The sequence below is a fragment of the Rousettus aegyptiacus genome, unplaced genomic scaffold (genome assembly GCF_014176215.1).
Source record: "Rousettus aegyptiacus isolate mRouAeg1 unplaced genomic scaffold, mRouAeg1.p scaffold_m13_p_13, whole genome shotgun sequence".
Taxonomy (NCBI): Eukaryota; Metazoa; Chordata; class Mammalia; order Chiroptera; family Pteropodidae; genus Rousettus; species Rousettus aegyptiacus.
The window spans coordinates 67,635,420-67,662,865 of NW_023416288.1; the positions used below are offsets into that span (position 1 = coordinate 67,635,420).

Sequence of the window (27,446 nt, forward strand, 5' to 3'; positions counted from 1 at the left end):
TACAAAAGACTATTATATGAAGAAGACTTTGGTAAGTAAAACAAGAGAGGCAAATACATAAGAGAGAATCAAATCTGGTTGAAATATTAAGGGAAGGCTTTATTGATGAAGTGGTGTTTGAGGTGAACCCTAAAGGATGGATTAGTTTTAAAGAAGTGGATGTTTTTTAATTGAGAATTATAGGTAAGTAGACAACAGGAGATACCTGTAGAAAAATAAATAATAATTGCCAGTTTCTTTGACTATGCATTTGGCAGAGCACTTTGGATGTCATTTCATTTTATCTTTATAATGACTCCATGAAATAGTTCCTATTATTATCCTATTAACAGATAAGAAAACTTAGGCTTTTTTGAAAACTAAATAACTTGCCCATGATTTATGGCTTGAGGGGAAAAAGTAAAAATGCTGATCCAGGCTCTTAATCCTTAGAGAGATAACAAAGCATGGATTGTGTTTCTATGTTGGTTTTGGATATGTGAAGCTAAACATATAGAGAAGAATTCCAACTTCCAGAGAAGATTCTAATTTTCTCTGCAATTAGTGATACAAGTACAGTTTATAAGAATATTCTAGGCTCTAGATTATTAGCATCAGAGTTTAATAGTTTAACACATCCGTGGCAGGTATGAGAAAAGTTTAGGTGTTGGAGGAGGTTGTAAAAACAGGAGGGAAGATTACCCTCTGGTCATTGACTCCCCAGGAGGACCATAGATGCGCTTCAGGCGTTCTTCCTTCCGGCTCTAGCGCTGAGCTAGTTTTTATGAAATGCATTTCCCCCTGTCCTCTAGGGCCACTTAGTCAGGACTTTGAAAGCTGTGAAAATTCTTTGAAAAGTCCATATGGCTAAAAAATGTGATCTACATGAGCTCACAACTTTTTCCAGGAGATATACATATCTATTTAGCGTGTAAGGCCCGGACTGTTTTCGTCCTTCTTCTTTGCCAGTCCTCTGCTACGGACAGTTACAAATTGGCCAATAATTGTCCTAGGAGAACGTGATGCTCCCAGCTAAGGACGCAGGTAAGAGATCTATAAGGCAGAAAAGATTTTAGGGGCGGAGCGGGGGCCTGGCATGACCCAGAACCTGGCCGCGCTGCCGATTGGCGGAGGAGAAGGTTGTTCCCTCAGGGCGGCCGCTGATTGGCTGCGGGAGGAGGAGGCCCGCCGTCCTCAGAAGTTGAGCAAACTTCTCCTCTCGGCTCCATCCCAATTAATTCTGTTGGGACTTCGGGGCCTACCCTGTCCGGACCCAGGACCTGGGAGGCTGCGGGGACCGGTCTGTGCCCCCGAGAGGACGAGGTGAGGCGGGATGCCCGGAGGGCTGAGCTGAAGAGCTGAGGGCTCAGCCTGTGAGACGCGCGTGCAGATTGCGAACCGGGTTCGGACTCTGGGCCGCGAGCCGAGGCCGCGCTCTACCTCCCGCGCAGGGACCCCGCCGGTGCAGGGACAAACTAGAGAGAGAGGGTGCCAAGCGTTTGTGGTTCCCTCCCAGGCCTCCCCTCGTAGCAAGCAGAGTGAAGTTGGTGCAATTTCTGAGTAGGAAGAGGAAGAGATGGCAATTCGGACTTTTCTTTTTGGGGGCGGGGGAGGGCGGTGCGGTTGCTGCGGAGTAAAGGATTGGTGTTGAAGCTGCAGAACGAACACTTATTCTTAGACTGTGTACTTATTTAGATTTGCTGGCTGCGAGAATGGTTGATGGAGATTTGCGGGGGATGCACCTCCCCATCTTCCGCCCCACAGCCGCTTTCATTCCGCGAGGTTTGGTTTCCGGTTGATCTTTCCAGCTCTGGCTGCTTAGCCAAACCTTTAATCACAAACTTCTCGCCCTGTTCATCTCGGGTTGGCTATTCTCTTTGAGATGGAGAACCGCCCCCGGCACCCACCCCCGCTCTCCCATTCCCATCCTCCCAGCAAGTTGCTGTTCCTTGTGCACACTCTATCAGAGATAGGAGATGGGAGAAAGTTGGGCACCTTAGATCTCAAGAGTCGCCTGAACTCCTGAGACCCTGCAGGGCCCTTGCTGCCTAGTGTGAAAGCTTGTCCCAGGAGTGGGCGCGGGTAGAAGCAGTTCGTTGCCTACTCTGCTTGTCTGAACAGGGCTAAATAGTCCTGACGACTTCTAGAAGACATGTGCTTTCAGAAGCTGATTTTAGGGGGTTGGAAATGGGGTGGGGCGTGGAGAGAGGGAGGGAGAGAGTTCTGTAGTCTGAACAAAGATAAACATTTTTTGTTACTGTAGGTCATCAGTTAAGGGACTGTGGAGAAGATGTAGCTATACACAGGACTGAACCATTTCTGACTCAAGCAGCAGCTTTCACATACTTAAAAAAAAAAAAAAAGAATCACTGATAGCACTTTGTGTAGATACGTTTGTGTCTACGTATGTGTGAGCGCATTTTGTCACTTGTACTCCCCTCCTTCTTTTTTCTCCATAAAGACTAGTGAACTCAGGGTTCTAGGACTTTCTGGCAATGTAAACTGTTGACCTGTCTGCAAAGTGAATTAGGAGGACAAAGGTTGAAAACGACTTTCCTTAGATACATGACTACTCTTTAGAAATTTGTATTTGTTATCACTTTAACTTGTTATTGATGACAGCATTGTCAGAACTTTAATCTGAGTTATTTGGAATTGAAAATCTCCTCCCTGGGTAACTAATCCTTTATTTAAGCTTTAACAGACCTTGGATCAGGATTTTGGAAGTGATCTTTGGTGTATAGGTAGTGTTCATTCAACAAAAAAGTTTTCATTTTTTTCCAAATATTCTTTATAATTTTGTCATAGAAATAGCACTACAAACTGGCAAGTTTCCAAATTCCTGAAATTCATGGAAGCACAGCAACACTGCATTTTGGATGGGAAATAACTGACAATTTTATTACCATATTCATCAAATCTTGGGTGACATCAATGTAAGATGCATCCTTATTTCAGAGATGCTAAAATGTCAAAAATGTGTCTTAAATTTGATGAAATTTAGTATTAAAATGGTAAGTTATTTATCTTGAATACCCATGCCTAAGGGTGAAGTTGAAGAGAGGGCTCACCGGCTCCTTTTTACTTCCTTGAAAAACTTAAGGTGAGTGTGACAAAGAGGAAGGGAAGGTAGTGTCTTCTGTTAGTGGTGTGCCTGTGCTCATTTCTGAGAAGTGTGCAGGCTTGGACCTCTTTGTTGCTTAGCATTTACTGAGTGCTTGGGTCAGGCTGGCAATGCTTAGCACTTTATGTACATCAGTTCAAATAAACTTCACAACAGCCCTGACTCCGTTTTGCAGATGAAATACAGACAGGTTGTTATACATCAAGGGCACAGAGTAAGTGGAGTTGAGGAGCCCAGGCCATCTGTGGAGGAGAGGAGCCATTGTTCTTTTGGGTTATTTTCTTGTTGCCAGCTCTAGGCTCCTGGTTACTGTAGTCCATGCAGGTAACCTAGGTGAATGCCATCTCCCATAGTGTTTTTGGTGTTTTGTTTCCTTGTTTTGGATCCTTTAGCTGGATCTTCATGAGTCAGAGTGCCTATATATATTCTAAAATTCTAACGATTTGTAATCCATAGTGCCCAGGCACTAATATGCTTAATAGAATATTAGAGCTGAAAGAGACTTGAGTATTATATTCCAGTCTGGATGAGGAAACTGAGGTCCAGAGAAGGAACTCTATAGCTAGTTATTAATCTCAGCTCCTGAGTCTGGATTTTCCTACCATATTATATTTCATTTCATAACACTCATTAGTTTATGTGATCTTGGCAAAGAACAGATCTTTCGTGGGACATTGTAGCAGCGGAGAAAGGAGACTGAGTCCCTGTTCTCATTGGTGTGTCTATTTTGTTTTCTCTGCTGCACAGATCTTTATGATATTCATTTAAAGTTGCTCATTTATTCACTTATTCTTTCTCAAAACATTTGAGTTCTCCTATGTTCGTCATTCGCAAACATGAATAAGACAATTCATTCCCTCAGAGTACTTACAGTTTAGCAAAGAGATAGACAAATAAGCAGATAAGCATTTTGGATTAGCCTCCAGTTCAGAACTAATTTAGCACTCCGTCTCAGAGAAACAAGATTTGTGGGCTAGAGACCAGTAGAATCACGGGTCTTAAATCTTTGGATGACTCTAAGTAGCTGATGGGCTTGAGAATATATGACTATTCTTAGACCAAATCAGATAATACTAATAGAGTTCCTCTTCCCCAAGTCCGCTTGTTTGCTTTTTTTTTTTTTTTTTTTTACTTCTGGCTGATGATAAGGGGTCAGCCAGACCTCTTTAATGTGGAAGCATTAAAGCCATAAAAAAAAATAAAATCTTACCATTTGTGATAGCATGGATGGGCCTAGAGGGTATTATGCTGAGTGAAATTAGACAGAGAAAGACAAATACCATATGATCTCTTTTATGTGAATGTAAAGAACAAAATAAATGAGCCAACAAAACAGAAACAGACTTATAGATACAGAGAACAAACTGATAGTTGCCAAATGGGAGGGGGTTGGAGGTATAGGTACGAAAGGAAAGGGTTAAGAAGTACCAATTGGTAGTTACGAACAGTCATGGGGATGTACAGCATAGGGAATATAGTCAATAATATTGTAATAAATATGTTTAGTGCCTGGTGGGTACTAGACTAACTGAGGATCACTTTGTAAAATATATAAATGTCTAACCACTATGCTGTACACCTGTAACTAATATAAAATAATGTCAAATGTCAACTGTAATTGAAAAACAAGAATCCAAAAAAAAAGGAAAAACAAAAGAATTTAACCACTTCATGCCACTGCCTACAAGTACAGAAGGCTCCTTCCAACAGGGGAGAAGGTGCCATTAGAGCATGAGCTCACCCTCCTCCATTCTCTTATCAAAGAATAAAGTTCTGTTCTGCTTTACCAGGCTGGACTGCAGTGTGGGTAGTATGTACCTAGGCAACAGGAAGTGCAAGGTTGAGGATGGTGTTACTGCATGCCCAAGCCTAGTTCTAGCCTTGGAGTTGGGAGGTATTTGGATTAGTTCTAGACCATCATCAGGTGTCTACTAATTTGGAATTCTTTTGGACTTCTCCAGGATTATTATAGGCTGGATACCGAATATGTAGTATGGGCCAAGGCTCATGGCCATGGAGCTGTCTGCCTCATTTACAGTACCAGAGCTTTCTGGGAAACCATGATTTTAAAAATACATTTGCATTTTTTTTTTCAATGACCCAGAAGGGTAGGTATAAATCATTTCCATTTCTCATTCATTACCTTATTTTGTTCAACTCAAGGCTACTCCATTCTCAGTTCCTCAGTATTTAATCCAGACATATGCCTGGTTAATACAAATAACAGCATTGAGAAATCTCCGCATGTGACTTGATAGTTTTAGTTTGAGTTACTGAGTTATATTCTAGTGGCATTATTTTAAAGTTCTAAAATGTAAGGACAAAGAGTACATCTCTGACTATGCGGGCTAGAAATGAAAAATTTGTCATTAATTTCTTCAATAATGAATTTGTAATCCTTTATACATGTTCCTATGAAAACAACAGAAATTAGGAGGTTTCAAGCCTAGTCTTTTTGTACTTAGGTTCTTGTATTTGTTTATACATTGTTCTGGTTTGGGTGGGTGGTTTGTAAGTTTAAAAAGTTTTCTGGTTAGGTTGATGCTATGGAAAGGAATAAAGAGAACTGAAGGATTTTTAAATATTTGATGGAAGACTACAAAGCTCCATGTAGACTTCAGCTCTGTCAATCTGCCTTACTCATGAAAACCAGCACAAATCAAACTCATTGTTTTACAGCATAAGTACTACCTGAACAATAGCAAATAAATGTAACCTGATCCAACTACATTTGAAAGTTATGCCAACCAGAACAGCCAACTGTTTTTTTTTATTATTATTATGATACATTCATAAAGACTTGGAAAAATGATTTTCTATGAATCATGGAAAATCCCTTATTTCTATGGGCTCTCTATCTTCATTTGTATTATCAGATTTTAAATTATCTTCTCTCAGGCTCATTCTGACGCTAATATTCAGTTACAATCAGCAATTGATAAATCACCATCAGACTTTTATTGGGGCCATTTAAGTAGAAAATACTGTCCCAGTCTGTTCCTGTTGGATCCCATGAAAAGGAGCAGAGACTGGATTGCTACTTCTTTACAAACGCCTAACATCACACTATGCACACCTTAAGCAATGCTCTTCCCCCAAATTTTTAAAAATTAAATCAAAACACCTCTCCTAATCAATGGGCAAATGATAACTCCATCAAGAAAATTTCTGCTTCTGCTTAAATGCAACAGCTCTACCAAGAGTCTACTTCATTTTCTTTACCTGTAAAATGGGGAAAATAATAGCATCATCTTAATAAGATTTTTGCAAAGAGAAAATGAAATAATGTCTGTAAGGTGCTCAGCATAGGGCTTGGCATATTATGTCAAATCAATGGCAACTATTGTTACATTTGCTTAAAAACAAAGTTACACGAATTATGATTTAAGAATTCCCTTCAAAAAGTGAAAGTGAAAGAAGCTTCCCAAATTAACTCCAGGGTCACTCCCTGCTGCGTTCTTTTCCTAGTCCCCATAAACAGTCTGCCTTTGCAAATATGTACGTGCACTACATGTGTACATGTGTCTGTGTTCCTCCTCCCACAACATGGCGCCCAACTCAGACACAGGAGCTGGGAGGAGGAGGGATGACCCCTGAGGGAGGGGAAGCTGTGATGACAAATCAAGTTGGGCCCAGAGGAGAGACTGTATTATCTGAATGGATTTCCTCATCTCAGCACCAAGAATTGCTAGGAAGAATAGAGGATGTGGGTGGGGTTCTTTGGTCATCTATGGTATGTGAAATACGGCTCCTGCTGGGAGGATGGTACCATTTCTGAGCTTTCCGTGTGTTCGAAAGAATTGCTTGTCTTTGGAACCGATTTTATTCCAGAACATAGGGATTCTGTAAGTTCTATGGAATGCTGCAGTTCTCCTTTAGCTTGGGGAGAGAATGAATGCTATGGGTTTGGACTTGGGTTGGACCTAATATAGTCTCTTAAAAACAAAACTATGTAAATAAACCAGAAATTAGATGGAATACATACCAATCTTTTACTGGAATGTTGATCATCGATATTTTGGCCCGAGTAAAAGCCTGAACTTTTAGCCATCAGTGCCTTTACTTGCCGTGTGCAGCGCTTTCTCTTCCTGCCCCTCTCCTTCCTAAAGTCTTCTTTTGCAGAACTCCTTGCCATTTGCTTTGTTCTTTTAGTCTGTTGTGTTGCGAATCGTCCTATCAATTTTCTATCTCGAGTGGCAAGTAGTTGTTTGTCTCCAGGAAATGTACTTGTATGTGCCACTGTTTGGACAGACGTTCCTCATCTGTGTGGTGGGTCTGATTTAGAGGTTGCCATCTGACCTAACAGAAGTGTGTGCTAGCAGTAACTGGTAAGAAATTTCTGGGAGATGTGAAATCATTTAGTCTCTACATTTTGATGGCTTCTTAAACGTCTAACACCTGTAGTGAAGGAACGTGTTAGTTTGTTTTGTTTTTTTAAATTTCTGATCTACCAGGACCAATAATTTTATAAAATTCAATAACAGTGAATTACTACAAAAATGATGATGTGATATAAAGGTCTGTAAGTGCTACCTTCATATTTATGTACGTATCTCATCACTGACCAGTGAAGAGCAGTTCACTGGCCTATGACAGGCTGCAAAACATACTCTGAGTAGTTGAGGTAATGCTCAGGGATAAAACCTGAAAGAGGCTGGAACTAGATTATCAAGAATCTTGTACATGAGTAAAGGATTCCAAACTTTATGCTCTTGGAATTGGCATAAATTATCTCCCTGTATTTCCATTGCAGGTTAACTTGCTTAAAACTTTTGTGTTGAATAGTTGTTTGATAAAACATATATTAAAAAAAAAAAACTATTTTGGCTTAGTGAATGTGGGACTCATAAGTTGCTTGGTATGTTTGTTTGTGGGGGGAACGGATAAATACCCTTGTTTGTGGAAATTTGGGTTTGTTTGGGTAAAGAAACACTTTGTATCATCTAGGTCTTCTCACCATTTTGTCACCATCTTGTATGTATTATTATCTGAGTTGGCTGGATTTTACAGCAGATTTCTTAGGTGACCAGAACTGATGTGTTAGCCTTCCTGCTTTCTTTTGTCCCGTGCTGTTATGATGTCTTCCCAGTCACCAGGTTTCAAGATGCTGCGAGTACGTAGGACTGAGCTGTGCAGGCTGGGGTTCGGCCTCTCCAGGCGGCTTCACCAACAGCCTGTGATGGCCCTGAGGCGGGAGGACGTGAACGCCTGGGAGAGGAGGGCCCCTCTAGCCCCCAGGCACATCAAGGGGATCACCGACCTGGGATACAAGGTCTTAATACAGCCTTCCAATCGGCGAGCCATTCATGATAAGGTGAATATTTCCAATTTTTTAAATATGTGGGAATGAAATGGCCCTGGATATGAAAATGAAGGAGTGTCTGAGTGAAAAGAAAATGTTTGCTGGAGTCCTTAAAATAACCACATGGCGATTTTCTTTTACTTTGGTCAGAATCCTTAATCGAGTCCAGAATTCAACCAATAAGTATTATTTGCCCACAGTCCTCGCTTTCTCCAGCAGAGTGATAGAGGGATTGCTTTTCAAAGAGATGATATCCTTCAGTCGTTCTCTCCTTTGTGTTGCGACCCTCTTTCTGGGATGGGGGAGACAAGGCCACTACTTGTCTTTTGACTTGTAAGACTTGCCTGCAGAAAATGCTTCACCGAACAGAGTTTATTCATGCAAGTTTGCCCTGACAGCCACTGTGTGCAGCCTTTACATTTATCATTAGTTTACTATTCACAATGATCTTATAGGTTTGGCTCATTTTTATTTTATAGATATGCATATGCTTTTTCTTCCCTGAACCATTTGAAAATATATCGCAGACATCATGACACCTTATTACTGAATGCTTCCGTATGCATTTCAGTGTTATTTTCCTATATAACTGTCATATCATTTTCACACCTAAGAAATTAATAATTCCATAATATCATCTCACATAGCCCATTTCAAATTCCTCACTCTCTGAAATGTCTTTTATGATCTTTTATTTTAACTGAAGCTTAATTAAGGTTTTTTTTTTCCCCATTTATTGTTATGTCTCTTCAGTTCTTTAAATTTAAAACAGCATCCCATTTCAATTCTTGTTTATTTCAATGACATTGACTTTTTTGGAAGCATGCAGGCCAGTTGACTTGTAGAAGTTCCACTTCTGGGTATAATTAGCCTGATTTTTACCTCATGATTAGATTCAGGTTATATACTTTTGACATATTCCATAAGTGACGTATATTCTTTCCCCGTATCACTTTAAAGACGCACAAAAAAACAGGTTGCCACATGGTTAGGAATGTGTGATTACTTGACTGAGGTGGTTAACACCAGATAGATGTCTGCATTGCAAAATACCTTTCTCCCTTTGTAATTTCTGAGTCATCTGTAAGATGATATTTTGAGACCTGTGAATCTCCTGTTGCTCAACAACCTTTTAACCAATGATGTTAGCGTCCATTAATAATCTTTACCACAATCAATTTTTACACAGAAGTTTGCAAAGTGATTATTTTCTGATTTTATCACTCTTCTAAGTTTATCTCCTGACATTCTTCTGTAGAAAAGAGATTTCCCTTAGTTTTCCCCTTGTTTCTTGCTCTTTTGAGTATCACATGGGTACATGAGCTTTTTTCATTTAATGTATGCTATTCCATTAGCCATTTTCCTTTTAATATTCTAATTAGTCCAAATCTGAGACAGTGAGAGTCCCTTTAATGGGGCTACTATCTCTTTGGACATGAATCCTTTTATCTTTGAGCTTTCTTGATGACGGCAACAACAAATTTTCACTTTGTGCTTTTTCTGCCCCACACCTGGAATTAGCCACTTCATCAGGGAACCCTGATTTCTTTTACTTTATAGAAGCCTAAATCTGGTATCCAGTGTTGGGTGTGTTGACTGTTACTGAGATATTGTTGCCCTGAGCCCTTTTAGTGGACAGAGCTAAGGAATATGGATACAAACACACATACATATATATTGTTTAATGAATTAATACTGATATTGCCAATTAAAATTTAACACTGCAGGTTTTTCTTGCCTTTAAAATTTTATATTTGCATCTGTTTTCTCCAGCAGTGAAAATTTGAATTCCTTATAACATTAATGCACATTTTTGTTATATCCTGTAATATACATAAAATGATTTTGGAATCACAATGCTAATATTACAATTAACAATAAACCTGTTAATGCTAAGAGAGTAGACCTTAAAAGTTCTCATTACAAGCAAAACTTTGTAACTATGTGCGTGTGTGGTGAAGGATGATAACTAGACTTATTGTGGTGATCACTTTGCAATATATACAAATATCAAATCATTTTCTTGCATGTCTGAAACTAATATAATGTATGTCAATCATACCTCAATAAAAAACCCTATTAAATGGAGCTTAATATTTCTTTGAAGTGTTTTTTCCCTTTAGTATACATCTCAGAAGTTATACTCTATATAAGGTATACTATATATATACATTATACAGAAGGAATACTGTATATACTATGTATACTACATACTTTTTTCCTTTGCTTTGTTTAGTCAACAATATGTCCTGGAAATCATTCCATGTTAGACAGAGTTTTTGTGGTTACATGGTCAATATTATATACAGTTGGATTTATTTATTCTTGTTTCTATTTTAATGTTTGCTTTTGAATCCTTTTGACTTAATTTTATTTTTCAAATAAGTTAAGCATTTATGAGTTTGAAAGATTAAAACTATGTAAAAAAATGTGTAAGGCAGAGAGGTCCTGCTCTCATCTTAAACCCCTATGTCCACCCCATAGGTTACTACTTTCATTAGTTTCTGATCTATCATTCCTATTTATTTATTTTTTTTTGCAGTAATAAGCATGTGTGTATGTGTGTGTGTTTTCTTATTTCCCCCTTCATTTTATGCAGAAGGTATACTATATATTCTACGTACACTACCTACTCTTTTACCCTGCTTTGTTAGTCAACAACATCCTGGAAATCACTCCATGCTAGTTCATAGAGAGCTGCTTTATTCTATTTAATGGTCATGTAGTAATTACCCCACTGTAATTACCTCATGATTTTTGTGATTTATTTAACCAGCCTACTATAAATGGACAAATAGACTGTTTTCAAAGAAACCAAGTATAAACCATGTTTATTCTTTTACTATCTCTTCTATCCATCTTTACTTTTTTTGGAGCAGATTCCTAATTAGATTTTTCTTCATTTTATTCAACTACCATCTTTGATACTCTTAATTCTGCTTAGTTCATACTACCCCTTTATTTAAAAATATAAAAAGACTGTCTGTTGCCTTTGTGTACTAGCAATATGATATCAGCTAAGTGTGTAAGCCTCAGGTTTTCCATTGATAAAATGGGGATAATAACAGTACCTACCTCACTGGAGTTTTAAAAGATAATTCATGTGAAGAGCTTAGCAAAATGTATAGTAATTTATTAATAAATAATTATTTAATGATCGTTTTTATTTTTTACCCAATAAAGCTCATATCCACCACAATAATACTCAGTCTACTATTCCAAATTGATTTACCTATAATCCCCTAAACATCTTCATTTTCTTGCCTCCATATTTGTATATGTTTCTTTAATGCCTTTTATCAATATCATCACCTCGTATTTCCCATCTCTACCCCTCCAATCCTACCCAGCCTTTCGGATTAATTTAAATGTCCACATTTCCTTTATCATTTCACCCGGGAATTACCTCAATATCCAGTAAACTAAGAGTCCGCTGATCATAATGTTCCTCCAAATTCAGCCTCATTTACTCTGCTCCTGACTCCTTTTAACTGTATTTTGTGAGCTCCTTTACTGGAAGGATCTTATCTGGCTTTTTTTTTTTTATCCTATCATCTTATCTCTAGCACAGTCCACTGTATGGAGTAGATCAGTAATGAATACTAATTAAGCAAAGAAAAAGTAAATATTGCAGATATATATATCTGTAATATATATATATATGTATTTATTTATTTAAATGCACCTGAGTAATAAATTACTAGTTAGCCTTTAATGTTTCCATGCATTGTTGATGCAAAATGAACATTTCACAAATATATTTAAATCACATGTGCTAGTGATCACAACTTTTATGATCAACTATTAACTGTTCTTAAATATGAGTATGTGCCAAATTAAAAAAGTTTTTTTGCTATAAATGTCGAACATGTTTGATTGATCTTTAGCCAATGAGTAAAAATAGTAGTTGTTCTACTCTAATTCATACATATTTTATTCCTTCAAAAGTTTGTGCCTTTAATTGCTATACTTTTTTAGTTAAGAAATATATGAATATGACAAATTAAGGGAATAACTTGTAACATAAATTATATTACAGGAATATGTCAAAGCTGGTGGCATTCTTCAGGAGGATATTTCTGAAGCCTGTCTAATTTTGGGAGTTAAAAGACCCCCAGAGGATAAATTAATGTCCAAGAAGACTTATGCATTCTTCTCCCATACAATAAAGGCCCAGGAGGCCAATATGGGCTTGTTGGATGAGATTCTAAGACAGGTAATTACTGACCAATATTCATAAATGCTAACATAGAAACACACTATATTTTTACTTTTAATTGTTAAGTGTAGTTTAGTTTTAGTTTTCATTTTCTTTCAGCATTAAGGAAATACATCATATTATTCACCTCAATAGGAAAAGTGATCTACGAGTTAGTGTTTGAATAATTCTGAGGCTCTCCAGGCTCCTCTGCTGTGTAACTTTGTAATTAGAGGAATCAGACATGTTTTATTCACTTTGTATTCTGAAATGGAAAGAATGAGAGAAGTGTTCCTCTCAAACGGTTACCATTTATAAGGCCAACTCGTCAGATATTATCAAGTAGAATTTTAGAGCTGAGAAGAACCTTTGTGATCATGCAGTGAACCACCTTAACTTTTTACATGGAGTCCAGAGAGGTAAAATGACTTGACTGAAGTTGCACAGGTCTGTAGTGTCCGAACTGGAGTGGAGACTATTTCTACATTTATTAACATTCCTAAGAGAAAAGAAGAGAATTTTTGAGATATAAATACTATGGAAAAACTATCAGTTATTTAAAATACAGAATATTCATTCAACAAATATTTACTGAGTGCCCGCAAGGTGTCTGACACTGTTCACTGCAGTAATTGTTTCTATCTTCACAGAGCTTACATTCCAGTGTGAGGAGACAAGTGATAAATAAAACACCTCCTGTGTCATTTGGCGATATGTATAATGAAATAAATATGATACAGAAGGAGTAAAGTATTGCTAGGCTCTGGGGGAGGTGAAAATGCTAGCTTAAATAGGATGAGCAGGGGGATCCTCATTGCGAAGTTGGCACTGAGCAAAAATTTGAAGGACATGAAGCATCAACCTTATCTATCTGGGAAGTCTTCTAAGCAGAGAAAATAGTAGGCCCATAAGTCTTTTTGACTAGAGGGTGAGAGTAAATCATGTTCTAAAATGCTTATTCTGCCCGCTGTGTGGATAAAAGCTGGAAGTATAAGGAGGAGGACAAAACTGATAAGATTGTAAGTCTAAACTAGTCTAGACGCTAGGCTACAAATGATGGTGGCTTGTACGTGGGTGGTAGAAGTGGAGTTTGTGATACATAGAAAACCTTGGATGCATTTTAGAGGTCATCTTACAGGGATCACTGATGAAATGAATGTGGAATATGAGAGAAAGAGAAGCCAGAGATGACTCCAAGATTTTGGCCTGAGCAATGAAAGGAGTTGTCATAGATTGAGATGATGTCACCACTGTAAGAGGAGCAGGCTTGGATGGGAAGGTCAAGATTTGAGTTTAGAGCCTGTTGAGTTTAATTTGTCCATTAGACATTTAAGGGTCATTGAATATGAATTTGTAGCTCAGGAGGCCAGTTCCTCCTGATAAACATTTTTTCAGAGACTTGATGGTATCTAAAGCCTTGAGAGTGGATGACTGTAGGAGGTGAATATAGATAGAAAAGTCTAAGGTCCAAGTCCTGGGGTAAGGATTTTGAGCATTAGAAACTGGGCTCTGAGAATAGACAGAAAATATGAAAGTTTACAAGCAGTAAAAGCAATGGAGGAAAAAGTATTTTACATAAGCGTGTAGAATACATTCTTATTAATTTCGAATATGCTAGTGCTGAACTGTAGTTAATTTGTAGTATTTCTGAAGAACAAATACAAAAAGTAATTAATGGAAATAATATTATTAGAAGAATGTTTCACCTTAAGCAGATAAACTACTTAAAAAGTACTTTAGAAAATCTTTTTTTTGTTGTTGTTATATGAACCATTTGTTCATTACAAGAAAATTAATAAAAACAGACCCAGCAGGGCTGTTTTTGACAGCAGTTTGTAACCAGTTACTTGGAGTTGGATGAATATTAAATATTCTTTAACATGCACATGGTAAAATCACGTGATCTTCAAGGAAATAAAATCACTGTTTAAAACATTCCATAATTATGTGTCATAGCTTTTCATCATAAGACATTCTTGAGAGAGGGAAGATTCCCAAAGAAAGAGGAAGTCTCGCTTTAGTAAAGGTAAGGAAGTGAAAAACAGGCAGCAAGGGCTACTTTTTAAATGAAGCATACTTGCAAAAGGATGGAGAAAGAAAAAAGGAAAAGAGAAAGAGGAAGAGAGACAGAGAGATTAAGAGAGAGAAAGAGGGAGAGAGAGAATGAGATATATTTGTGTGTATGGGCTTGAGAGGGAGTATTATTTTTAAGGTAGAAGAGACGGGTGAATTTAGAACGGCTGAAAGGTGGGGGCAGTGTAAAGAGTAATGCAGGGGAGAGAACAAACTAAGAAAGAGTGGTCTTGGGGATCCGGGAAAAAAGCTGGATCTAAGGGCCTCATAAGGCTCAGTCTTAGGAGGGGCTTGTTTCCTTCAAAACTAGAAGGAAGGATGCGAGGATGGGTGGGGCTGTAGATATATTTGTAGATGGTGCTGGGTTAAAATTTAAAGGAAATCATGCCTTTATTATTTAATCGACTACCCTGAAGAAACATTTAGCACCCTGCTAGCACCATTCTTTCATCTGTAATCACAAACCTATCTTTGGCTTGTGACTTGGCATTTTCCAAATATTTCATGGTGTACCTGATGCTAACTTATATTAGCAAGTCAAAATATATTTTATAGGAGGAAAAAATGTGAAATACTGACTTGCTCATACACGTGCTTTACTCATGCTGTGCTCCAGGCATGCTGAGTTTTTGCTGTTTATTCTTCTTCAGGAAATCCGACTTATTGATTATGAAAAAATGGTGGATCATAGAGGAATTCGGGTAGTGGCGTTTGGACAGTGGGCTGGTGTGGCAGGTAGGTATGCTGGGGCTTTTCTATCACCCACTTTCTAAGTTTGCCTGTGGAGTAACTGTGTGTTTTCTTTTTACTGTGGCAAGGAGATAGGAGTGTTCACTTCACCAACAAAAATAAACATTAGGGTGTGACTAAGGGTGATGAACATTTGGGAACTGGAATAAGAAGATAAATCATTAAAATATATTTATTACAAAAATTAAAAAGAGAGCAAGGAGAAGAATAATAATTATGGATGGACTCTGTTTTAGGTTCTTCTGTTCAGAAGACTGGAAGGGGAGATCAGTTTGGTGATGAGAAACTGGGAAATAGAAGAAAGTAAAAAGAAGGAAAAACACAAGGGCAAGAAACAACAGAGGAACAATCTAGAAAGAATAAGAACTGGAGTTTGGGGGAAAAACTCCACTTGATTTTTTTCCCCAGTTAGTACTTTGAACCTTCTATAGTTGAGAAACACCACCATGTGTTCTAACTCTTTATCAGATTAAATGCTCTGAAGGTCTTTAACTTTCAGAACAAGTAGACAGAAGTTTGTAGGGACACTAAAACACTGTCATCTACCTTGACATAATTAACAGTTATTGAGCTCTGCACCCAACTGTGGAATACATGTTCTTTTCAAGTCATATGGAACATTCACCTAGATGGTCCATGGGCTGGGTCACAACAATTCTTAATACATTTGGAAGGTTTGAAACCATAGAGTGTGTGCTATGACTATAATAAAATTGACTTTGAAATTATAATAGATATCTAGAAAATTTCCAAATATTTGGAAGATAATGTAATTTAATAGCTCATGAGCCAAGAAGAAACTAAAGGAAAAATTAGAAAATATTTTGAACTGAATGAAAAGTTAAAACACAGAAGAAAATGTGTGGAATACAGATAAAGTGGTGCTTAGAAGGAAATTTATAGTGTTAATGCTTTTATTAGAAAAGAAGAAAGTTCTCAAATTAATGATCTAAATCTCCATCTTAAGAAGATAGAAAATGAAGATAATATTAAATGCAAAGCAAATAGAAAGAAGGAGATAATAAAATAAGAGGGATGGTATCTCATTGTGGTGTTGATTTGCATTTCCCTAATAGCTAGCAATGTTGAGAATCTTTTCATACATTTGTTGGCCATTTGTATGTCCTCTAGGGAGAAGTGTCTGTTCAGGGCCTTTGCCCATTTTTTCATTGGGTTGTTTTTTGTTGTTGTTGTTATTGAGTAGTATGAATTCTTTGTATGTTTTGGATATTAGGCCCTTATCGGAGGTGTTGCTTACCTGTTAGAATGGCTATAATCAATAGGACAAGTAACAACAAATGTTGGAGAGGATATGGAGAAATAGGAACACTCATACACTGCTGGTGGGCCTGCAAATTGATACAGCCACTATGGAAAACAGCATGGAGGTTCCTCAAAAACCTAAGAATTGATCTACCATATGACCCAGCAATCCCACTACTGGGCATTTACCCCGAAGACTCAAAAACTCATAACCAAAAAGATATTTGCATGCCAATGTTAATAGCACAGTGGCCAGGACATGGAAGCAACTGAAGTATCCTACGATAGATGATTAGCTAAAGAAGCTGTGGTACATATATACAATGGAATATTACTTAGCCATGAGAAGAGATGAAATACTGCCATTTGCATCAACATGGATGGAACTTGAGATAATCATGCTAACTGAAATAAGCCAAGCAGAAAAAGTTGAAAATCACATGATATCACTTATATGTTGGATATAAACCTAAAAGCAACAAATGAGCAGGACAAACAAACAGAGACTCATTGAGGACATGGACAATGGACTAGTGGTTACTAGAGGGTAGGGGGAAAAATAAAAGAAAATGTTAAAAAAGAATAATAAAAAAATTGTAGAAAAAAATAAAATAAGAGGGAAAATCAACAAAATCAAAGACTGGTTCTTTAAAAAAAAATTAATAAAATTGATAAGCCTATAGTTAGATTGATTAAAAAGAGAGGAGACACTAATTACCAAGATTGGGAATCCAAGAGAGATCATTACTATATATCTTACAGACATTAAAAGGATGGAGGCATATTATGAAAAGGCCAATAAATTTGATAACATTGATAAAATAGACACAAATCCTTGAAAGATACATAGTACCAAATCCAACTCAAGAAATAAAAAATTTGAAGATCAGCGTACAAAATAAATTTTACTCTTAGACATTTATCAAGAGAAATGAATTATATTTTGTCGAGACTTACTTATAGTAGTGTCATTCATAATACCTAAAAACAATTCAGGTATGCATCAGCAGAGGGATGGAAATATGAATTGTGGTATATCCACAAAATGGAAAACTCCTCAGAAATAAAAAGAAATGGATATACACAAAGTATGTATGAATCTCAAAAACATTATGCCGAGTGAAAGCAGACACACAAAAAAGTATATGTTTATAATTTCACTTACATGAAACTGTAGAATAAAATGGATCTATATAAACTGAAATAAGTTCGCTAGTTGTCTGAGGCCAAGGGTTGGAGAGGATTGACTGGGGTGATGGAAATATTCTGGATCTTGAGCCTGTTGGTGGTAATGTGGATATGTACTCTTATTAACAGTTATCAAGCCATACACTTTAAACTTATGCATTTTATTATGCATAAATCATTCCTTTAAAAGTTTACTTCAGAAAAAAGCAAAGAAAATTTGATAGGGATCTGAAGAGGGAAGTTCTGTTCCTAAAAAGGAACAGAAATAAGCCAAGCCATAAGAAGAGAAGAAAGAGATGCCAAGGTCTTTGCCGTAGGCATGCTGAGTTTTCACTGTTCGAAGGATATCCAAATTAGGAAACCCATGAGTCTTGAAATAAAATATCTGTGCTAGAGATACATATTTAGGGTCATCTGCATACAGAGAGTAGTTGAAATTTAGGACTGGATGAGATTAGCTAAGGAAAAAAATGTAGAGATTGGAGAGAATAGAGCACAGGACAGAATCCTGAGGCTGATTAATATATAAGGAAAGCGCAGAGGACACTAATATAAAAGGAATGGGCATGGGAAGAGGTTCCTATAGAAATGTAAATGGAAAATTTTAAGTTAGGGATGCTGAGGGAAGAGAGTGTTCCAACGAAGAGGGGCTCTACATCGCCTAATACAGCTGAAAAGTAAGTCAAGATCTGAAAAGAGTCCACTGAGCTTTCTAGATCACTAAAATTGCTGATGGGGGTCAATGGTGACTTTATTTTTGTTCATTTTTTTCTTGGTATGGGAGGAATGGAAGCATGTTTAAGTGTAGATAAGAATAAGCCAATAGAGAGGGATAGTGAAAGGAATAATTCAGTAGTACATTCCTTAGAGAGGGAGGAAGGGATGGGATCCTGGAGAAGAGGTGGAGATTACCCTTGGAGAAGAAGAGGGCCACCTTCTTTCATTTTAGCAGGATTGAAAGTCGAAGGGATAGGTGGGGATGCAGCTGGCTTAGTGCTTCCGATGGCAGAAAGTCGAAGGGATAAGGTGGCCACTGGGGCATCTTCCATATCTGAGATGCTGTGGTCTGTGCTTTTTCAGAGCACCGCGTAGGTTGGAGATGGGCAGAGAGATCAGCTTCAACTCCTCCCAACTAATGATCTTTCTATTGGTCTGATTCTGTAACAGGGATGATCAACATTTTACATGGAATGGGTTTAAGACTCCTTGCTTTAGGACATCATACACCTTTTATGGTGAGATATTTATTCTGTTTATTTTTTTGAAAATATATATCGCACTTTAAGAAAAGAAAAAATGTCTCAGGTGGTCAACTAACTTGAATTGTGTGCTTGCTTTTAGCACATTGGCATGGCTCATAACTATAGGAACAGCAGTCAGGCTGTGCAAGCTGTCCGCGATGCTGGCTATGAAATATCTCTGGGTTTGATGCCCAAGTCGATAGGGCCCTTAACATTTGTGTTCACAGGGACTGGTAATGTATCAAAGGTAAACCCCACCTGTCTTCTCTCTGTTAAGCAATCTGAAACTCTGAAAATAACCCAAAAGATGTGGGCATTGTATGGGCATTTCAGAGCCCTGCTTTTCAATGAATGAGCATTCTCTTTTTGGTACTTTTCTTATTTATGTACTTTTCCCATTGTAAAGAGCAGTCATGGTCCAAATTTATGTGCCTTGCTTTTAGTTGATTCCTAGCTACAAGAGGCTTTGAATGTCTTTTTTTTTTTAATTATTATATTTAGATGGACAACTCATTGTTAATGGTGTAAAGGTCCGTTCTTCAGATAATCTGTTTGAACTCTATCGCTGAGATACCCAAAAGTTGAGAAGTTACCCTGGGATGTAAATTTTTCAAGACAATTTGGAATTTTGCCAATCAGATGTTAGGAAGCTTAATTCAAGACTGGAATTCATACTTTCTTCCTTCTGGGGTGGTTTTAAGAATGCACTTGTGACAAAACCTCTCTCCCCCTGCCAGAGAAGCTTGTAATTATAAAGTAGGTCTCTCTTCAATGAAAATATTTTACAAATAGGACATCACTATTTGTATTATGCTGTGAAATAGTCATCTGATTTCTTTTGGAGGAAATATAGTTTCCCCATTTGAAATAATTTCTGTAATGGAGCAAAAAGTAAATATTTTATGGTACTCTCGGTTCTAAATACTATTGTTTGTATGCTGAGTTACTTAAGTAAAAAAAAGTAAAACCCTTTTCAATGCATAGTGTTCAGACTGGAATAAAAACTGGTTGCAGGCTGTGGGCAAGTAACTTGTCTGTACTTCCATGTTGCAGAGCAGGACAGGTAGAGCTATATAACTGTGGGGAAATGGATTAGAATCATTGCAGGAATCCATGATGACTCTTTTCCTATTGATTTTTAGATTTTTACTCATGTGTCATTTACAGGGAGCGCAAGAAATCTTCAATGAACTACCCTGTGAATATGTGGAACCACATGAATTAAAAGAAGTTTCTAAAACTGGAGGTAAGAAGGGAAGGAGGGTGACCATAGGTGTTTTTGACTGTTTTCTTTTTTTTTTTTGAAAGCAGTTTCTGTGTTATAATATTTTATCACCACAAATCTTTATCATTTGTCACCCACTTTACTAATTTCTTTCTCCTCTGCAAGACCTGAGAAAAGTGTATGGAACAGTGTTAAGTCGCCATCATCATCTTGTCAGGAAAACAGATGGTGCATACGATCCGGTAGAATATGACAGATATCCTGAGCGCTACATAACTCGTTTTAATACCGATGTGAGTATCATACTTGGCTTTTGAGTTGGTTGCTCATGATACACGATAGCCAGGCTGTTTTCAAGGAGAGATATTCTGAATGTGTACATTGGTTTTCAGTTCCTCATACTGACTTGTTGTGAGTCCCTTGGGTATCATGAGTTGGCCTTAGGAGGTGTTGGCTTTTATTGATGTTTGGAGTGGCCTTCGCTGAGTGGTTTTGGTGGTTTCTGTGGCTATGCCCTTTGCTTCACTGTCTCTGTTTCTACTTTAGGTCAGCATGTGCCCAATAGCTCTAAAACATTTCCTGTGGATGACTGTTTTCTGTATTTATCCTGGACTAGTTATTACTGTTGGCAAAGCACAATGTCTATGAGATTTGATCTCGACATAGGTTTATTACTTCTACGGCCACAAATTGCAATTATACCCTAAGCCAGATGTCTTAAAATGCATACCATTGATTACAGGAGCTCAGGGTAAAAAGTATAACTATATAAGCACAAACCTATCCCTACTGTACAAAAAAATTACTCACAATTAAAATCTTTCTAATGGGGACACACTAACCTCATCTTATAAGAACAATATGTTTGTGTGTTTTATAGTTTTTGGTCATTCAACAGTTTTCCTCAAAATAAACCAACAAAAAAATAAATAAAGCAAAAAATGCATGCATTTATAATGAGAAGGAATGTTTTAAGTAATTTTGAATATGTTTGAACAACAGCATTTTTAGATTCTGGCATGAATCTTAGTGTTACAGCATGTAAAGCATGTTATAGAGAAGGATTCTTACCTGTAGCTTGTGAATACTTGAGATGCCTGAGAAAGAAAAATTATGAAACCAGTCTCAAACTGAAAAAAATTGAATCTAGTAGATTTTCATCCCTTCTCTTTTTCCCAATCACAGAAGTATTGGTGATTGGCTGCATTAAAACTTATAATGACCTAGTTACCATGTATGCAGCACATTTTCCATGGAGCTTACAGATGTTATCTGACTTAATCTTCACAGCGTTCCTTTGATGAATGGGGTACATATGATCCCCATATGGCAGGTAAGGAAAACAGAGCCCAGAGAAGTTGAGATAGCATGATTTAGATCATACTCTACTGGTAGCTGAGCTGCAAATAGAGTGCTAGGTCACCTGATTCTCTGTCCTTATTTTTTTTCTTGGTTATGCAATATACTAAAGAGTGAGAATATTAATATATTTATATTTATATATTTATCATCGGGAATTAAACACTAAAATCTGGGTGACCGTTTATTGTCTTTGACCCAGAAGATGACCACTGACCTGACAAATAACAAAATCAATTTGAAGTAACATTAAATTATTCCTCATGGACTTTTCTGATAGCTCTCTTTCAGCACACTGCATTGAAATATACCATTTCCTTGCTTGTTGAACTTGGAACTTGCTTTACAGATTGCACCCTATACAACTTGTTTTATTAATGGAATCTACTGGGAGCAAAACACCCCTCGTCTACTAACCCGCCAAGATGCTCAAAGCCTCCTGGCTCCAGTCAAGTCTTCAGTTGTCAATGTGGAAGGCTGCCCTGCATTGCCACACAAGTAAGGACTTGATTTCAGCAATGATGGCAGTTTTTAGCAGGGCCCACTATTAGGGTTTCACTCATAGGGGAATCCACAAATCATAAAACTTGACTGTTAATAACTAGTCTGCCTTACCTTACTTGACCTCTTGAGAGCATTTGACAGTTAACCTTCCCACCCTCTTGAAACTCTTAACTTCTGTGACTCCACATGCAGCTCAGAAGTAACCTCCTCAGTGACATCCTTTCCTCCCCATTACCATCTCTTTCTAATCTGTTTCTAGTTTTCTTTTTCTGAAGTTCATGATTATTTATTTTTCAGTGTTTATGATTATCCCCCTCCTACTTGCACTTACAATCTTATGGAGAGGGGCCCAACTTATCTTGGTTACAAGTACCCGGTTTATTTCCTGACACATGTATTCAAATTATTAAATGTCCAATTAACTAATACATATTTGTAGAACACCTGGTCTATCTAGCCTTCTTCTGAGCTAACGATAGAGGAGAGTAACTGTATGGTTGCTGCCCTCAGGCATGTAGCTGGCATCAAGTAAATAACAAGGGAATGCTAGGAGCAATTAATATCACAAGAGTTTAGAAACAAGTGGGAAAGCAAAGGCTTAAGAGGGAGGAGTGAAGAGAATGACAGTTTCAAGTGACAGGATTGCTGCTTGATAAATATGAAGTGACCAAAGGCACAGTCGACACAATGAGTGGGACACTCTAACTCTAGTACAGAGTTTATATAGGCAAGTGGTAATTGGAGATTAGGCAGGGAGATTGTGGTCAACCTCAAAGGATTTCAAATGCTGGGCTAAGACTTTCATTCATAATTCTAGCGATTTCCGTGTAATAACATCTAAAGTTATGTAGTGCTAAGCAGGATAGAGGGAGTTGGCTAAGTAGGTTAAGTTTAGGCTGTTGTCAGTGATATCTCTAGAGAAGGGATTTTCTACTTTTATTTCTTTTCCTTTCCTCCCTTCCCCTGTCCTTCCTTGTGAAGGCTGAAACTCATCGTAAGGAGATGCTGTGCACCCCAGGACACAGCAAGCTGGGGGAAAAAGAGTAGACAACCTAGGCATTTACTTTGAAAATTGTTCCAAGCACCTTTCATTTTTATTCATTTTTCATCTTGTTGGAGACTTTAGAGTTCCATGCTCTGATCTAAGTCCTGATGTTGTTTTCAGACTTGTGGCAATATGTGACATTTCAGCTGACACAGGAGGATCTATTGAGTTTATGACTGAGTGTACAACAATAGAGCGTCCCTTTTGCATGTATGATGCAGACCAGCATATTATTCATGACAGGTGAGTCTGCCAAAGCTGTTAGGTGGTAAGAAACACATAAAAATACATCACTTACTTACCTTTATGTTCTAGTCTTAAAATACTCAATATTTTACATCTTTATCAAGACTGAAAATTCCAGAGGTATCCTAAGACATATTTAAAACTTTGGTAGAAAACCCACAGGCAAATATGAACACTTAAATCCATGTATAATATATTTAAATGGGAGATGGGTTGCTGAAGAAGGGAAAGTTTTATTTGAAAACTCTTGTTTATTTTTTATATACATTGGTACAAAATTACAAAGGATTACAAAGCAAATGTAATGAAGTGGACATCTGGAAAAGCTGGAGTTTCAAGTAACATTTTGTACACCCAAATAAAGCATATTGCTTCTCCTAGTGTTGAAGGCTCTGGGATTCTGATGTGTTCCATTGACAATTTGCCAGCACAGCTTCCAATTGAAGCTACAGAATACTTTGGTGACATGCTTTATCCTTATGTCGAAGAAATGGTAAGTAGACCGAGAGCCTCTGCAACAACTCTGTGGCTTTAAATAGAACTGCAAAATGATCTTATGAATGATCTGGTCTTCAATAACTAAGAAATCTGTTGTAAAGTGAAATGCCAGCCCTTTCCTCAAGTACTTACTGACACTCTTATTTTACATATTCTGCTTTCTTGTCTCATGGAGAATATGCTTATAAAACTGCCTTTACACTTAGTTACAATTGCATTTGCCTCTCATTAAGCATGTTTTAGTAAGAGTATTCATGACTTGTAAGATAACATTTGCTTTGTTTTCAGTTCTTTCTGCTTTCTAGGTCAATTCATATCAGGACATTCTTACTGTGCTGTGATTAAGAGATTTGAAAAGTCAGAGATATAGAAAGTTTTATTAGGTATTAGTCACTAATGCTTAGTTAAATGACAGCTTTTCCTGAGGAAATGTATTTTTACTGTGATTAGTGACTGACTACTGAAATACCGTAGTATCTAAATTTCATTTTCTTTGCCAAAGATAAACTTTTTAAATTCAGTATTTATCTTAAGTCTTCATACTCAACCTGCATTATTTATTTCTATTGCTAATTACTGTCTGCCTCTGGCGATGAGTCCAAAGGTGTGAATCAGTGGCTCTTGTCCTTTTCATTTAAAGTTGCATTCAGGCGTTCTTTCACTAAAATGGGACCGTAGTTATGGGGCGTGAATAAATAAAACTGTCTGTGATCTTCTTTTCTTTCATATAGTATTCAGTTTTGATTTTTTGTTTTTCCTCCTGGACTATGTATGTCAGCAGGGAGATGTAATAGGCTTTAGAAAATACAGGCAATAGGCATTATCATAGTTGCATAATATTATACAGCATCTACTATTTGCCAGGCAGCATTTAAATTACTTTATATATTTTAATTTTTAAATATTTATGAGAGCCCTATCAGGTAGATACCATAATTAAATCCATTTTACAGATTAGGAAACTGAGGCATAAAAAAGTTAATGCTGTAAAGGGTGGCTGCTTTAGTGCTGGATTTGCAATGTGTCTGGAATTGGTGCTGAGGGCTTAAGGAAAGTAGCATGAGAAGGAGATTACAAATCCCAGGATGCACTGCAGACATCAACTTGATTTACAGCCTTGAGCAGGGACTCACTTCCTTTCTGAGCCTTAGATGTTTCACCTGTTACATAAGGCGATTGTTGTATATAATCTTAATGGTCCCTGTCATTCTAAAATTTTGTACTGTAGATGTCTAAAGGCCAAAAGGCATGTATATATATAAAAAAGTGATAATAAGTTGTTCAGATGTTCACCATTTTCAATGATCTTCATTCATTTCCCTCTGGCATCATTGACCTGAAGACGTAACTTCCTTTAGTCGGTTCAGTGACGTTTTCAATTTCAGGTATTGTCAGTTCTAAAATTTCTATTTGGTTCTTTTTTTTTTTTTTTCTTTTTCTCTGCTGAGACTTTCTATCTTTTCATTTATTTTTAGTATGTTTTTCTTTATCACATGGAACATGGCTATAAAAGCTGCTTTACAGTCTCTGCCTCATATTTCAAAAATTCTAGGTGAACTTGGTATTGAACTTTATTGATTGTCTTTTTCCTTGAAAATGAGTCAGGTTATAGTTTTCTGGTTTTCTTAAATTGAATGATTTTGGATTGTGTCCTGGATGATGTGAATAGTTGTGCTATGGAGATTCTGGATTGTTACATTTCTCTGGAAAGCGTTGCTTTTTATTTGTTTGTTTTTGGATTTAGCAGGAAGTTAAATTGGCTAGACAAACTGAAAACTCTGTCTCACCTGAGTTGGGAGATAGCTCATAAAAGTTCAGCTCTTTTTTATTTTTCTGGGCTATTGGTAGCTGGCCTGCATACATTCAGTTCCAGGGTCATACAGAGACTCGGAACAGAGTTTATGCAGAAATGGGGCTTCGCTTTTTCTGAATCTGCTTTTTTTCTTGACCTTTCCTGGAGGCTGTGGTTATCCTGGGTTCCATTCCTGTTTCTTTCTATCAGAAAGTGAGAGAACTTGTCGCACTTCTTTTTTCTCTTCACACTACATAGCCCATCCTCAGGGCAATGCCAAAAGAACGGGAAACTCACCTACTGTGCTAGTTATTTCTTCTAAGTTTTGACGCTTTCCCCCAAACTGCCTACTATTCTTCATTCTCTGAAGCCCTCATGTAGTTAGTTTTCCTTTGTAGTTTGTTTAGAGTTTATCAGTTGGAGGAATGGTCTGCTAGAGCTTAGTCCCTTGTACCTACAGCATAACTCCCCAGTTGTAATGCCTTGATTGAATCGACTGGACTCCAACAGAGGTTTGGAGTAGATAGAAGAGCTGTTGGTTAGTCCTTGGCTTTAATTCATCTATTTGAATGTTAAAATCACGCCTTTCAATGCAACTCGTATCTTATTAGACCCAGCTATGAAAAATGTTGAATACTGAATTTGCCTTGTGTATAGATTTGTAAATTTCTTGAAGTGTTTTTTTCTTCAACTGCTCTAACATCATTTACCACTCTAAGAAGTTGTTACAAGCTATTTTCAACTCAAAAATCATTATTTTTCAAGATTTAAATTAGAAGGTTATTTCTTTTGGACCTTAGAACACAGTTTTTCATTCCTATTTGTCCTTAATGAAAATGGCCATACATTCAGTACTATTGATCTCATATAAATGATAGGAGAAAAGCAAGCCAGTTTAATACTTTCTCAGTAAGGTGTAATTAGCCCATGCAACTAATGAGGAATAAGTATGTTTCTTAAATAGAATTTTCATTAAGGAAGAAAATATAATTTTTTATATTATATAATAGTGTAAAATATTAAAATGTTACAGATAAGTGATTCATAAGTATACGGCCTGATAAATTGTCACAAAGACTCTAATGTGAACACTACATAGGTAAAAAATAGAATAATGTTGGCATTCCAGGAACCCTCTGTGCCTCTCCCAGTACTTTGCCATTCTCCTTCTTCAAGGCACTTATTGTCTTGACTTCTAATTGTGGATTAATTTTGCCTTTTGGGAGGAATTTTTATTTTTGCAAAACATTAATCAGAGTTTAAACTTGTCATAATTCTAGTAAATTTCTTGGGACTGTTCATATTCTCTGCTTTACTCTTTTTCTTGGTTTTCAGTCAATTCTTATCACTTCTAGTGCCTGTTTATTTTTGACTGAATGCTGGATATTGTGTATATAAAATTTCAGAGATGAATTGAGGTTTTGGATGTTGTGATAATTTTCTCCAGAGAAGATTTCCTTTGTTTTTAACAGGGAGAAAAGCTAGGAGAAAAACATCTCAATTCATTTTGGAGTGGAAGTGATTCAAAGCTGAGCTTTAGTCCTTAACTGAAAATTTTCCAGTTTACCATTTATTTTAGAATATAGTTTTTCAGGAAACCAGATGAAAGTCTGTTATTGAATAGAATCATCTTCAGCAGAACTTAAACTCCAGTTTTTG

General features: G+C 37.1%; 1 protein-coding gene across 6 annotated transcripts in view; it reads left to right on the plus strand.

Annotated features, from left to right (window-relative positions):
• The first annotated feature begins 1,164 nt into the window (after positions 1-1,164).
• AASS (aminoadipate-semialdehyde synthase) overlaps positions 1,165-27,446 on the plus strand; it is a 52,383-nt gene continuing 26,101 nt past the window's right edge. The window contains exons 1-11 of one of the 6 annotated variants that reach the window (XM_036230983.1): positions 1,165-1,302; positions 8,193-8,417; positions 12,445-12,621; positions 15,327-15,411; positions 19,045-19,112; positions 19,219-19,365; positions 20,286-20,364; positions 20,509-20,636; positions 22,052-22,200; positions 23,372-23,494; positions 23,879-23,990. In XM_036230983.1, the coding sequence (XP_036086876.1) occupies positions 8,208-8,417; positions 12,445-12,621; positions 15,327-15,411; positions 19,045-19,112; positions 19,219-19,365; positions 20,286-20,364; positions 20,509-20,636; positions 22,052-22,200; positions 23,372-23,494; positions 23,879-23,990 (1,278 nt within the window). In that variant the 5' untranslated portion in view covers positions 1,165-1,302; positions 8,193-8,207. Of the gene's footprint in view, positions 1,303-4,667; positions 8,418-12,444; positions 12,622-15,326; positions 15,412-19,044; positions 19,113-19,218; positions 19,366-20,285; positions 20,365-20,508; positions 20,637-22,051; positions 22,201-23,371; positions 23,495-23,878; positions 23,991-27,446 lie in introns of those variants that run through there. The other 5 variants (XM_036230984.1, XM_016125180.2, XM_036230981.1 and 2 more) reach the window with 5 other exon arrangements.